This window comes from Coregonus lavaretus (genome assembly GCF_964263955.1).
Source record: "Coregonus lavaretus genome assembly, chromosome: 30".
NCBI classification, from domain to species: Eukaryota; Metazoa; Chordata; class Actinopteri; order Salmoniformes; family Salmonidae; genus Coregonus; species Coregonus lavaretus.
Genome location: NC_140017.1, coordinates 32,524,478 through 32,537,502, shown reverse-complemented (window position 1 = coordinate 32,537,502; position 13,025 = coordinate 32,524,478). Strand labels below are relative to the sequence as shown.

The following is a 13,025-nucleotide window of genomic DNA, read 5'->3' as shown; positions in this document are numbered from 1 at the left end:
TGTGTGTGTGTGTGTGTGTGTGTGCGTGTGCTTCTGTGTCGGAATTGAGACAGGCGATAATGTTCACCACGGTGCTCAGCCTCACGGCAGCGACGATAATCTCATTATTCAACCCACTTCCTGTTGCTGTCACCAGCCTGACTAGCACTAACAACCCCGGAGGGAGGAAGAGGGGAGAAAGAGAGAAAGTGAGAGATGGAAGAAGGGAGAGCGAGAACGAGGGAGGGAGGGAGGGAGGGAGGGAGGGAGGGAGGGATGGAGGGAGGGGTGACACTGAGAAGTACATGAAGAGAGGGAGAAAGAGAAGGGGAAAAGGGGGTGGAAGAGAGAGGGAGACTACAGATGCAAACCTAATTTGCGTTTGTGTATTTAGAGTCATAAGAGACTAGAGGGATAGAATAGAATTACGTGGTGAATTTAGATGATGCTCCCTAGTGTATATTTAACAATATCAACAGAGAGAGAGAGAGAGAGAGAGAGAGAGAGAGAGAGAGAGAGAGAGAGAGAGAGAGAGAGAGAGAGTGAGAGAGAGAGAGAGAGAGAGAGAGAGAGAGAGACACAGAGAGAGAGACACAGAGAGAGAGACACAGAGAGAGAGAGACAGAGAGAGAGAGAGAGAGAGAGAGAGAGAGAGAGAGAGAGAGAGAGAGAGAGAGAGAGAGAGAGAGAGAGAGAGAGAGAGAGAGAGAGAGAGAGAGAGCAGAAAACCTGAGCCTTCACTATGGTGAATCACTAAAACAATACCGAAATACACTACGGAAACAGATGGAACAGCAACATGTCAGAAATCAGCTCAATGTAATTGAAGAATCCATAGACGCTAACCACTTCTGGAAAAATTGGAAAACACTAGCCCACTGACACCCCTATCAGACCACAGCAAAATCACAGTCTACTTCAGGGTTCTTCAATTCCGGTCCTGGAGGGCCAAAACACCTCTGTTATTTTTTTTTGTTTTTTTGTTTTTTTGTCATTTAGCAGACGCTCTTATCCAGAGCGACTTACATGAGCAATTAGGGTTAAGTGCCTTGCTCAAGGGCACATCGACAGATTTTTCACCTAGTCGGCTCGGGGATTAGAACCAGCGACCTTTCGGTTACTGGCACAACGCTCTTAACCACTAAGCTACCTGCCGCCCGTTTTTCATCCTCTCCTTCTAATCAGGGGCTAATTCAGATCTGGGACACCAGGTGAGTGCAATTAACTACCAGGTAGAAATAAAAAACAGAAGTGTTTCAGCCCTCCAGGACCGGAATTGAAGAACCCTGGTCTACTTGAACAGAGCAATACTCAATCATGAGGCGTCAAAGCCAAAGGAACTGAATAATATTAAGAAATGCTATAGATGGAAGGAAAGTAGTGTCGAAACCTACCAAAAAACAATTAGGCAACAACAAATTCAATCCCTTTTAGACAACTTCCTGGACAATATGTTCCACTAACCTCTCAGCTTCCCTATCAAATCTAAAAATATCTAACAGAAAACCGAAGAAAAGTAACAACAGTGACAAATGGTTTGATGAAGAATGCAAAAACCTAAGAAATAAATTGAGAAACCTATCCAACCAAAAACATAGATCCCAGAAAACCTGAGCCTACGCCTCCACTATGGTGAATCACTAAAACAATACAGAAATACACTACAGAAAAAGAAGGAACAGCATGTCAGAAATCAGCTCAATATAATTGAAGAATCCATAGACTCTAACCACTTCTGGGAAAATTGGAAAACACTAAACAAACAACAACATAAAGAGCTATCTATCCAAAATGGAGATGTATGGGTAAACCACTTCTCCTATCTTTTTGGCCATATAACAAAGAACAAACAGCAAAGAAATATACATGATCAAATGCAAATCTTAGAATCACCTATTAAAGACTACCAGAACCCACTGGATTCTCCAATTACATTGAATGAACTACAGGACAAAATACAAACTCTCCAACCCAAAAAGGCCTGTGGTGTTGATGGTATCCTCAATGAAATGATAACATTTAGACCACAAATTCCAATTGGCTATACTTAAACTCTTTAACATCATCCTTAGCTCTGGCATCTTCCCCAATATTTGGAATGACATACTTATCACCCCAATCCACAAAAGTGGAGACAGATTTTACCCCAATAACTACCATGGGATATGCATCAACAGCAACCTTGGGAAAATCCTCTGCATTATCATTAACAGCAGACTAGTTCATTTCCTCAGTGAAAACAATGTACTGAGCAAATGTCAAATTGGCTTTTTACCAAATCACCGTTCGACAGACCACGTATTCACCCTGCACACCCTAATTGACAAACAAACAAACCAAAACAAAGGCAAAGTCTTCTCATGCTTTGTTAATTTCAAAAAAGCTTTTGACTCAATTTGGCATGAGGGTCTGCTATACAAATTGATGGAAAGTGGGGTTGGGGGAAAAACATACGAAAAACAAGCCCCACACTCTTCAACATATATATCAACAAATTGGCGAGGGCACTAGAACAGTCTGCAGCACCCGGCCTCACCCTACTAGAATCTGAAGTCAAATGTCTACTGTTTGCTGATGATCTGGTGCTTTTGTCACCAACCAAGAAGGGCCTAAAGAAGCACCTAGATCTTCTGCACAGATTCTGTCAGACCTGGGCCCTGACAGTAAATCTCAGTATGACAAAAATAATGATGTCCAAAAAAGGTCCAGTTGCCAGGACCACAAATACAAATTCCATCTAGACACCGTTGCCCTAGAGCACACAAAAAACTATACATACCCATGCCTCTGCCACAGGTAACTTCCACAAAGCTGTGAACGATCTGAGAGACAAGGCAAGAAGGGCCTTCTATGCCATCAAAAGGAACATAACATTTGACATACCAATTAGGATCTGGCTAAAAATACTTGAATCAGTTATAGAACCCATTGGCCTTTATGGTTGTGAGGTCTGGGGTCCACTCACCAACCAAGAATTCACAAAATGGGACAAACACCAAATTGAGACTCTGCATGCAGAAGTCTACAAAAATATCCTCAGTGTCCAACGAAAAACACAAAATAATGCATGCAGAGCAGAATTAGGCCGATCCCCGCTAATTATCAAAATCCAGAAAAGACCCATTAAATTCTATAACCACTTAAAAGGAAGCGATTCCCAAACCTTCCATAACAAAGTAATCACCTACAGAGAGATGAACTTGGAGAAGAGTCCCCTAAGCTGGTCCTGGGGCTCTGTTCACAAACATAAACAGACCCCACAGAGCCCCAGGACAACAACAACAACACAATTAGACCCAACCAAATCATGAGAAAACAAAAAGAGAATTACTTCACACATTGGAAAGAATTAACAAAAAAACAGCGCAAACTAGAATGCTATTTGGCCCTAAACAGAGAATACACAGTGGCAGAATACCTGACCACTGTAACTGACCCAAACTTAAGGAAAGCTTTGACTATGTTCAGACTCAGTGAGCATAGCCTTGCTATTGAGAAAGGCCGCCGTAGACAGACCAGGCTCTCAAGAGAAGACAGGCTATGTGCACACTGCCCACAAAATGAGGGGGAAACTGAGCTGCACTTCCTAACCTCCTGCCAAATGTATGACCATATTAGAGACACATATTTCAGTTGAGAAAGCCTATGGTCAGGATCAACAGGTTAAGGTTAGGGGAATAGAGGAACACACTACAACTCTTTGGCCACAATCCTTCCTCTCTCTGACGCTAATCTGGTCATACACACACAAACACATTCATACAAGTACATATCTTGCTACAACAGAACAGGTGGGTGTGTTGGCAGGTTTACTTGAAAGAGCAGTGGTGGCCCTGTCCTTGATGTAGTGTTTGTAAAGGTGGTGTAGAGGTTTAGCAGCTCAACCATCAACTCCCAGTCTGCTCCCCACCCTCCCTCCCCAATGAGAGGTGTCAAAACAGTCTGCCACCTTCACGGTTCAGTAACCCTCAACCGTCTCCCCCTCCTCCTCCCTCCTCGCTCCACACGCATCTAACACTTCCCAAGTCGCCTGCCTCCAACACATACACACAGAAACTCACACACATGAACGCAATACACAGACAAACCTGTACACACAAACACAGTCACACACATTAACTCACATGAACGCAATACACAGACTGACGCACATATTAACACACACATCAATACACACACATTCACACATACAAACACATGTGACACGTCCTTCCCACAATCAACAATGGAGTCACCCTCAACAGACGACTAGCGGGAGAGAGCTTTACCCCGCTACCCAAGCTCATAGAAACAAGGGAATGAGAGAGAAAAGAAAGGAGCCCAAAAGCAAACCCCCGGTCCTTTTCAGGGGGTCCTCCCTGGCCCCCGTACCCCTCTCCCCTTGGCCCCTGTGTTCTGTGTACATCCTGGCGGCCCCCAAGCACCCAGCTGTCAGGATCCTGACGTCTTAATCAATCCTGGCCCACGACCCTGTCACGCATGATGGATGAACAACTTAGTGACCTTTGACCCTCAGCCAGCGTTCACAATCCTCAGACCCCCCCCCAACCCACACACCCCCCAACCTCACTGCTTCAACAATGATGGAAGAGTCCTATTTACTCACCACTGCTGGGAACCAGAGGCCAAGGTACCCCCCTAACCTTTACACGCACACTCACACACACACACTCTCTTTCTGACAGAGGACTTGAGACCCAACCCCCCATCTCAGCCCCTCTTTAGTGTCTTGGTCCACATTATTATATTGAAGTTGAGCCCCCCTCTATTCTGCCTCGTCACGCTGGGGAATATTAACCAGCTCATCAGTGCACTTGAAGGCTGACAGTGAGCTCCACCTTTTAACCCATCAAACACAGATGTGGACCCTGGACCGAGGCTTTGGTAGCCATGGAGACCCAGGCAGAAAGTGTGTGTGTCTGACCAAACTCTGATGCGATAGAGCACATAGCACTGATGTTATATGACACAGCACATACATACAGTGCCCTCCGTAATTATTGGGACAGTGACACAGAAAGTTAGACGCACAAATATCATCCACCAAAAAAATGCGAACCTCCTCTGTTATTGTAATGGTGAGAGGTTAGCATGTCTTGGGGGTATGATATTTGTGCGTCTGTAACTTCTCACTCATCATTATTCACGATTCATTCAGGACTATCTGTAATCATGGTAACATCCACATTAATGTAGAAGTGTTTAGAAACATATTCTGTTCTTATTTACAATAAAAGTGACTCCAAAATGACACTACATTATTTACCATTAATTTCTATTGGGCACAAAATAATCTGAAACACAACCAAAACAAACAGCAAATACATCCAACAAGTTTGTAAAGTCACAAGCTTGATGTAATCATTACGTGCCAGGAATATGGGACCAAATACTTACTTTTGACTACTTTAATACACATATAAGTGAATTTGCCCCAATACTTTTGGTCCCCTAAATTGGACTATGTACAAAAAGTGCTGTAATTTCTAAACGGTTCACCCGATATGGATGAAAATACCCTAAAATTAAAGTTGACAGTATGCACTTTAACCTCACAGTCATTGTATTATTTCAAATCTAAATTGCTGGAATACAGAGCCAAAATAACAAAACGTGTCACCGCCCCAATAATTACGGAGGGCAATGTATACACGTCGAAAAAGACACATTAACACATGACTCATAGAAACAATCATTGCAAAGGTAGGCTAAAGGGCACTCAGCTGCCCGTGAGTTTGGTATGAGAGAGAACTAAATATTGCTGACTCACACCAGTAATGATACATCATGTTTCAAAGACATTAACTGAATTGAACGACTGTATTTAACTACCCTGAGTCTTCTCTCCTTCCTCCCCATCTCTGCTCTCTCCTTTGAAGACAACTCAGGGGAGGGAGAAACCTGGCCCCTGCCAACCACACAGCCACTGACAGGGGAGACGGGCTACATTCCAAAGAACATTCTTGCCCCAAAATGCTACCCCCTCACCCCCAACCTTTCCCACACACACCATCTGTGACCATTTGTACCTCAGTGCGCCCTCCTCGCCCCCCCTCAGAAGGAGCCAGACAGCCCTAGTACCCTAAATCACCAGGCCTGTTTGTCATGCAATTAGTCCTGAGATAGCGCTTAAAGGCTCCCCCGTAAATTAAGGTAGGTAGAGTGGCCCGTCCCCCGTTAATCAACCTGGCCGGCCTCTTACCCCACTCTGGAGCGGCCCACTGCCCTTTAGGGTGGTGTGGGGGGGGGGGGGGGGGGGGGCAGCTGACGGTCGACTACACACACACACAACACACTGGTAGCTACACACCAGGAACTACACGCACACACACACACACAATACACACTGGTATCCACACCGGGAGAGAAACATGCTTCTTTCCACCTCTCATCCACCTGCATAGAATGATAAACCAGGCGAGTGAGGGCTTCTGTCTATCTCTCTCCCAGGCCAGCACTGGTCCTACTGAGAATCATCTGGCTGGGATTAGGGCTGGTGGTGTGGTGGCGTGGGGAGGAGAGAGAGAGACTGGGAGGGACTGGGAATCATCTGGATGGGATTGGGGGTGGTGGTGTGGTGGGGTGGGGAGGAGAGAGAGATTGGGAGGGACTGGGAATCATCTGGCTGGGATTGGGGCTGGTGATGTGGTGGGGTGGGGTGGGGTGGGGAGGAGAGAGAGAGACTGGGAGGGACTGGGAATAATCTGTCTGGGATTGGGGCTGGTGATGTGGTGGGGTGGGGTGGGGAGGAGAGAGAGAGACTGGGAGGGACTGGGAATAATCTGTCTGGGATTGGGGCTGGTGGTGTGGTGGGTAGGGGAGGAGAGAGAGAGACTGGGAGAGACTGGGAATCATCTGGCTGGGATTGGGGCTGGTGGTGGGGTGGGGAGGAGAGAGAGACTGGGAATCATATGTCTGGGATTGGGGCTGGGAGGAGAGAGAGACTGGAAGCTATTTAGACTGATCTCTTCTGAGCCATTTATCCACCAGATACACACGGCAGACAGGCAGGCCTGTTCCACTGGCCTAACTAACACATCCCAAGAGCAGGCCTGTTCCCCTGGCCTAACTAACACATTCCAATGGACTGGATAATTACGCCATTTACAATCATCACTGCTTCTCAGTTGGTAGAGCCTGGCACTTGCAACTCCAGGGTTGTGGGTTCGTTTCCCACGGGGGGCCAGTATGAAAAATGTATGCACACACTAACTGTAAGTCGCTCTGGATAAGAGCGTCTGCTAAATGACTAAAATGTAAAATGTCTTCTATTACCCAGCCTGATACCATGTAGGAGAGACGCATGGAGGGGAGGAGGAGAGAGAGACAACAAGCAACAGAGAGAAAGGTTGGTGAATAGAGAAGAGGGAGAGAGAGCGAGAGTCAAAGAGAGCGGGATACATGGAGGGAGTGAGACAAAGAGACAGACAGAGAGAGAGGAGGGAGATATGATAAAGAAGCAGGCTACTGTATGGTGATAGAGATGGGAAGTGAATGAAGAGAGAAAGATAGAGAATTGTACAAATAACCACACAGAACAGCTGCTGCCAGCGACTAGAGGAATATATATATATATATCTGAGGCAGACCGAAGCTTTCTCTCCTTAGCTTACCCTGGCATTCAGCGTTCCTCTCCTCGAATCCCGGGTTACACAGGCAGTTCCCGATGGGCACCAGCCACTCTCCGTCCGCCCCACAGTACATTTTGGGAACGTCACGCTCCTCTGAATTATCCACGCAGGATCCTCTGACTTCCACCAGTGAGGAGGTGTCGGCCCCGGTGATGGTGTCAGGGAACTGGGCCAGGTTCCTCACAGCCAGGGGACACTTCTTATAGAACACCCTGACAGACACCAGGGCGATGCAGGCTCCCACGTCCTGGAAGGCCAGGTAGAAACCCTTCCGGGTCAAGGCTCCCACGTCCCTGACCTCCGTGTTCAGCTTCATGATGCGGTCTCCGATGTCCACCTGGGTGAAGCTCTCGTCAGCCGCCACCGTGTCGATCTTGCCAAACTGGTTCTCTCGGATGTAACGCTCCTTGTCATTGTTGGATTCGTAGTAGTAGAGGTTGAAGGTCTCCTTGCAGGTTCCCATGACGCCAGGGAGGCTGTTACAGTCGCGCAGGGTGAACTTGATTTCGATGTAGACACGCTGGGCGCCACCCCGGGGGATCCAGTCGGTTCTAAGCCAGTTGTTCTGGTTGGGTTCCATCACATTACACACCTGGTACGTCCTGATGGGAATGTTCTTCTCATCCATGATGCTCACCTCCTCCCACTGAGGAGACAAACACAGAGGCAATGTTAGGAAAACATCTGACACACATTATCTCAATGTTAGAAAAATCTGGAAAATGGTAGGCCACATTAAAACATTGACTTGCAGACATACATTGAGAATGCAAAACGGTGACTTAATATCTGTGTCTCAGTAGGCCAATTATTTAATGGCCAAACTTGTAAATTCATGAATAATAAATGCATGAAAAGGCCTAATATAAATAGTACGGCCTGTTATAATGAAACTACTACTGGTACAGGCAGAAACAAGTAGACATACTGTAGGCCTACTGTACTGTGTTCAATCCTGACTAGTACCTTTTATCTCCACAGAAAATGAAACCAACCAAATCCTTGGGGAACATGCACCATTCAAATTATTATTTTAATTTCAAATAATGAGGACCTCAATGTAAATCCCCATAAGTCCAAGATTAATTTAAAGGTCACCAAATGGAGAGTGATACAGAGAGAGGGTGAAGAGAAAAAGAAAAAGAAGGGGGTATTGAAATAATCTTATGTATGAGCTAATGGATAGGCCCTATGTCTGTAAGGGCTTATAGTGATCAGAATAGAAACCTAATAGAAAAAGTGTGTCTGTGTTGCTTCTGTAGGCCTACAAATGATTTTGAAGAGGGAGAGGGTTTTGACAGCACACATGTGCTGAAAGGTCGCTGGTTCTAATCCCCGAGCCGACTAGGTGAAAAATCTGTCGATGTGCCCTTGAGCAAGGCACTTAACCCTAATTGCTCCTGTAAGTCGCTCTGGATAAGAGTGTCTGCTAAATGACTAAAATGTAAATGTGGATTGGGTGTTTTTAGAATGAACTCATTGGTATAGGACGTGAACATGAGGTGCATTGATTACGTTATCGATGACTGGCTGGTTTATTATTATAGGAGCAATGTTTGTTTTACTTACGATAAAGTCCCAGCTGCTAAGGAGCATAGGGTATATGGCGTTTTGAAAGGCGTTGGGGGCATTATGGTGTGCTCTTAAAGGGCCAACGCAGACGTTTTTATCTCAATATCTAATCATTTTGGGGTAAGAATTAAGTACCTTACTGTGATCGTATTAAAGTGGTCAAAAAAATAAATAATTGCTACTTAGCAAAGAGCAATTTCTCAAGCAAGAATGTTGCTAGGACTGTCTGGTAGTGTTCTGAGTGGGGAGGGGAAACAAAAAACTAGCTGTTATTGGCAGAGAGGTTTGGAACTCTCTTTCTTATTGGTCTATTAACTAATTTACCACCTGGTGATGTCAACAGGCAGGCCAAAATTCCATCCCACCAAAACAGACTGAAATTTCAGGTGGTCTTTTCAAACAGCTCTTACACTAAAGGGGCATTATCATCATTTTCACAATTTCACAGTATTATTCGACATCATAGTCTGGAAATATATATCAAACTCAGGACAATCTCATTTTGACTGCACTGGGCCTTTACATTTTTCACAATGAGCTTTAAAAAATAGTTTTCAAATTGACTGCATTTAAAAACAAGAGCAGACAATCCAGCCTTTCAGCTTGTATCTGTTTAGGACTATATTCTATTTGGAGAAACGAGTCCAAACAGAGCTATTACTAGGGGGAAGGGTGTAGCCTGTGCTGAATTTGATTCAACGCGTTATCATAAATAATCTCGTTTAAACCCCTATTCATTTGAGTAGGGGAGATAACGCTAAACATGGCTGAGGCTCCGATTTGAGAAAGTGTCCATCACCCCGCTGCTTTATTCCACAGCTTTCTTCTTTCTGCTTGGCCCTTTATTGTGGAAATCAACCCGCGCGGCAGATAAGGCCGCACCTTTCCCCGATAGCGGAGGAGAGGGAGAATGGGGGTAATTGGTCGTAATGAGAGCGTGAATGCAGGCCTGTCGGCGCTGCCAGCACCCTGTCAATCACTCCGCCTCGGAGGAAACGGCTGAAGAAGGAACGGAGAGCAACCAACAGCAGCATACACTAGCCACGTCCATTGAACAACAACTCAACCCAATGGTGAATAAAACAAGAGTTGGAGAGGGGGCTGAGACAAAAGGTCAACGTTTCTTTTATGGGTCTATAGCATACCATAAACTGCATCATTAAAATATAATTGATATGCCAGAAGATGCCTGAATAGAAAGAACGTCAAGGATAGCATACGCTGCTCTACTTTGGGCCACCTTGTTGGTTTAGTCTATAAATACAACTAAAATATAAGATGGTTCCATGCAATTATTCAAACGCCAGTGCTGTTGCTGACAGGGGAGTGTGTGCCAGACCGGCCCCAGCCGCGCGCACCGAAGGGCCCCTCACGGCCATTCCCTAAACAGTCGCACTCTGTACCTTATCAGCGCAACTATATAGAACCCAATTAGACCGCGGGATCATGCATTTAGTCCGATCACATTCCCTATCGCTTCATGGCCCAATCCAATCCTGCTGTGAGGACTGAAACCCGCTGCCCTTTCCCTTCATTCATCCATTCCAAAGGGCCCTTTCTGTGCTGCCAAGTTCCTCTCCCCCCGCGCCTCAATAGGGGGAAAGGATATAAAGTTTCTCCACAAAGACCGATTCAATCCGCCGTCTATTCAGGAAACCCGACGCCCGCTGCCGTATCGGACTCGAATCTGACCATTACCGCGAGTAGAGGTAGAGAAGGAGGGAGGGGGCCGGTAGGTTTTAGAGGACATCATCTCTCCATTTTGACTCAACGGGGGAATCACGTCCTAACGAGGGGCACTTACCCCTCCTTCTGTTGGGTTGGCGACCCAGCCCAACTCCCCCGCTACAGATCTGGAGTCCAGTAACGTCACTGAAAAACATAGGAAAGAGAAGTGAGCAGTTATAGGCTGTTCATAACACTGAAAATGTGTAACCTTGTCTACAGGGATAATATACAGTCTGGAAAAGCCACCACGCTGTTACCATAGTTGGATAGTTATGCAGTTTCCCCGAGGAAAACAATTCTGTGCAATCTGCTCAACGAAAAGCCAGTCAGAAGTAGTTTAATGATCAATGTGTAACAACGTATCTATAGGCCCATGTCCACGCATATGTCATATGTTTGCATTATTCAAATTTATAATTTAGATAGATTTTTTTCAGGAGGATTTGTGATTCAAATCATAAAGGGACCCCATTTTAAAGGGATTTTATATTTTGTATAAATAACCATGAGTATTGTCACTGTAACCCAGTGAATGCGACTCTGGATGTTTGGTTAAGAAATACATATTGGAGACTCCGTTTGTCTGTTTTAACACGGGCTCGACGATGAGGAGACGGACGTCTAAATGAACTAGCTTCAGTGAGAAATAAAAAATAATCCGTAATGAGATTTCAATAGCCCCTTATATTTCTTACTGAAATCCTCTCAGTGTGCAATGAAGAAAATCACAAATGTAAGCGCTTAAATATGCATTGAATTTAATTTAATTTTAATTTAAGATGTTTGCATTTATCTGAAATTACTTGGCTTTGGTCATTAGTAAAGTACTGTTTTGAAGTTAATGCGTTTTGACATAGAAAATGCGCAAGAGCCACTTGATAATTGAATGGGGATTATTTTACAGAACTGCGACTGCAATACATGGTTATGAACTAAAATAACATGGCTCATTTTGTGAGGGGAGCTTTTGCACAACCGCACAAAACCAGACACAGACATGCGCTCCAAAGCAATAATGATTTGTGTATAAAATCGAGTCTTTGTAGCCTATATGACAAAAAAAAAAAAAAAAACGAATTTGGTTGAAGAAGTTGGCTGTCGCCTTTTTAACAGAGACTGGGTCCCAGCACGCCACTCGGACCCTGCTAGAGACCCATATAGACTTCATACGCTCCGGCTTTCTGCCAAGCGCTTTCAGCAACTTGGACCTAGTAGCCTACGACACAAAACGTTCGATGGGTTTGACGCATCTGGAAATCCAATGTCAGAGATTAATGGCGCATGTTGTTGAGCAAATTAATAGTGTTGCCCCCTTCTTTGAGTGCTGAAGGTTCTTGCACGAGTCCAAAATAGCGACGGGACAACGGACTGGTGGTTCGTCTCACACACGAAGTGGACGGAGTATAAACTAGTGGAGAAAAAGTCCAAGACCGGGCTCCGCTATTATTCCAAGTCTTACCTTCGTTTGGGGGGTAAATCCGTGCCGAAGAAACACACGTAGAAATCCCAAGCAGCACAGAGGTCGCCGTAAACAAAATCCCAGCCATGAGTGCCATTTGTCGTTCGCCTTTTTTCTGGTCGTTCGTTCCGCTCCTCACAGGTCTTGCTCTCTCTCTCCCTGTGGACTTTGTGTTTGAAGCAGGGATAGAGCGACGCACCGAAAACAACCCGGAGGTGGGTCTGCGCGCTCTGACGCGGCAGTCAATCCAAATAGGAAACGCAGTGGACGGGAAAACAGGGGCAAATAATCATTAACTGTCCCCCTACACCTCAGCCATGAGTGGACTCTGGTCGGGCCAAAATGGGACTGTGTAAAGGGCCAGTTGTTACTGTAATATTTAGTGAATTTATTTCATGCGGACACCACTATTTTTCTTGTTAAAGAGAACCAATAAACTTCCAAGATAATCTCGTTACATTGTTATTAATGATGAAATTCCTAAAAACGTTTCATGAATTATGTCGAAGATGAATTGGTTTTTGTTTAATTTTTCAACATTCACCTTATTAGGTCAAGGCTATAACACCTGTGTCTCAAAAGTACTTTGCTCAAAGAATCTTAGAAAATCGTAATAATTTTTTAGGACTAGTCACGTGTAGGCAGATATTTGTCAT

At 45.1% G+C, this 13,025-nt stretch overlaps 1 protein-coding gene across 1 annotated transcript in view; it reads right to left on the bottom strand.

Annotated features, from left to right (window-relative positions):
- LOC311106210 (ephrin type-A receptor 4-like) overlaps window positions 1–12,536 on the bottom strand; it is a gene marked incomplete at its 3' end in the record, with an annotated part of 69,239 nt that extends 56,703 nt beyond the window's left edge. Inside the window, exons 1-3 of the mRNA XM_084148517.1 lie at window positions 12,370–12,536; window positions 10,987–11,054; window positions 7,593–8,256 (exon numbers count right to left, since the gene is read on the bottom strand). Coding sequence (XP_084004643.1) covers window positions 7,593–8,256; window positions 10,987–11,054; window positions 12,370–12,466 — 829 coding nt within the window. The 5' untranslated portion in view covers window positions 12,467–12,536. The remainder of the gene's footprint in view (window positions 1–7,592; window positions 8,257–10,986; window positions 11,055–12,369) is intronic.
- Between the last annotated feature and the right edge of the window lie 489 nt (window positions 12,537–13,025).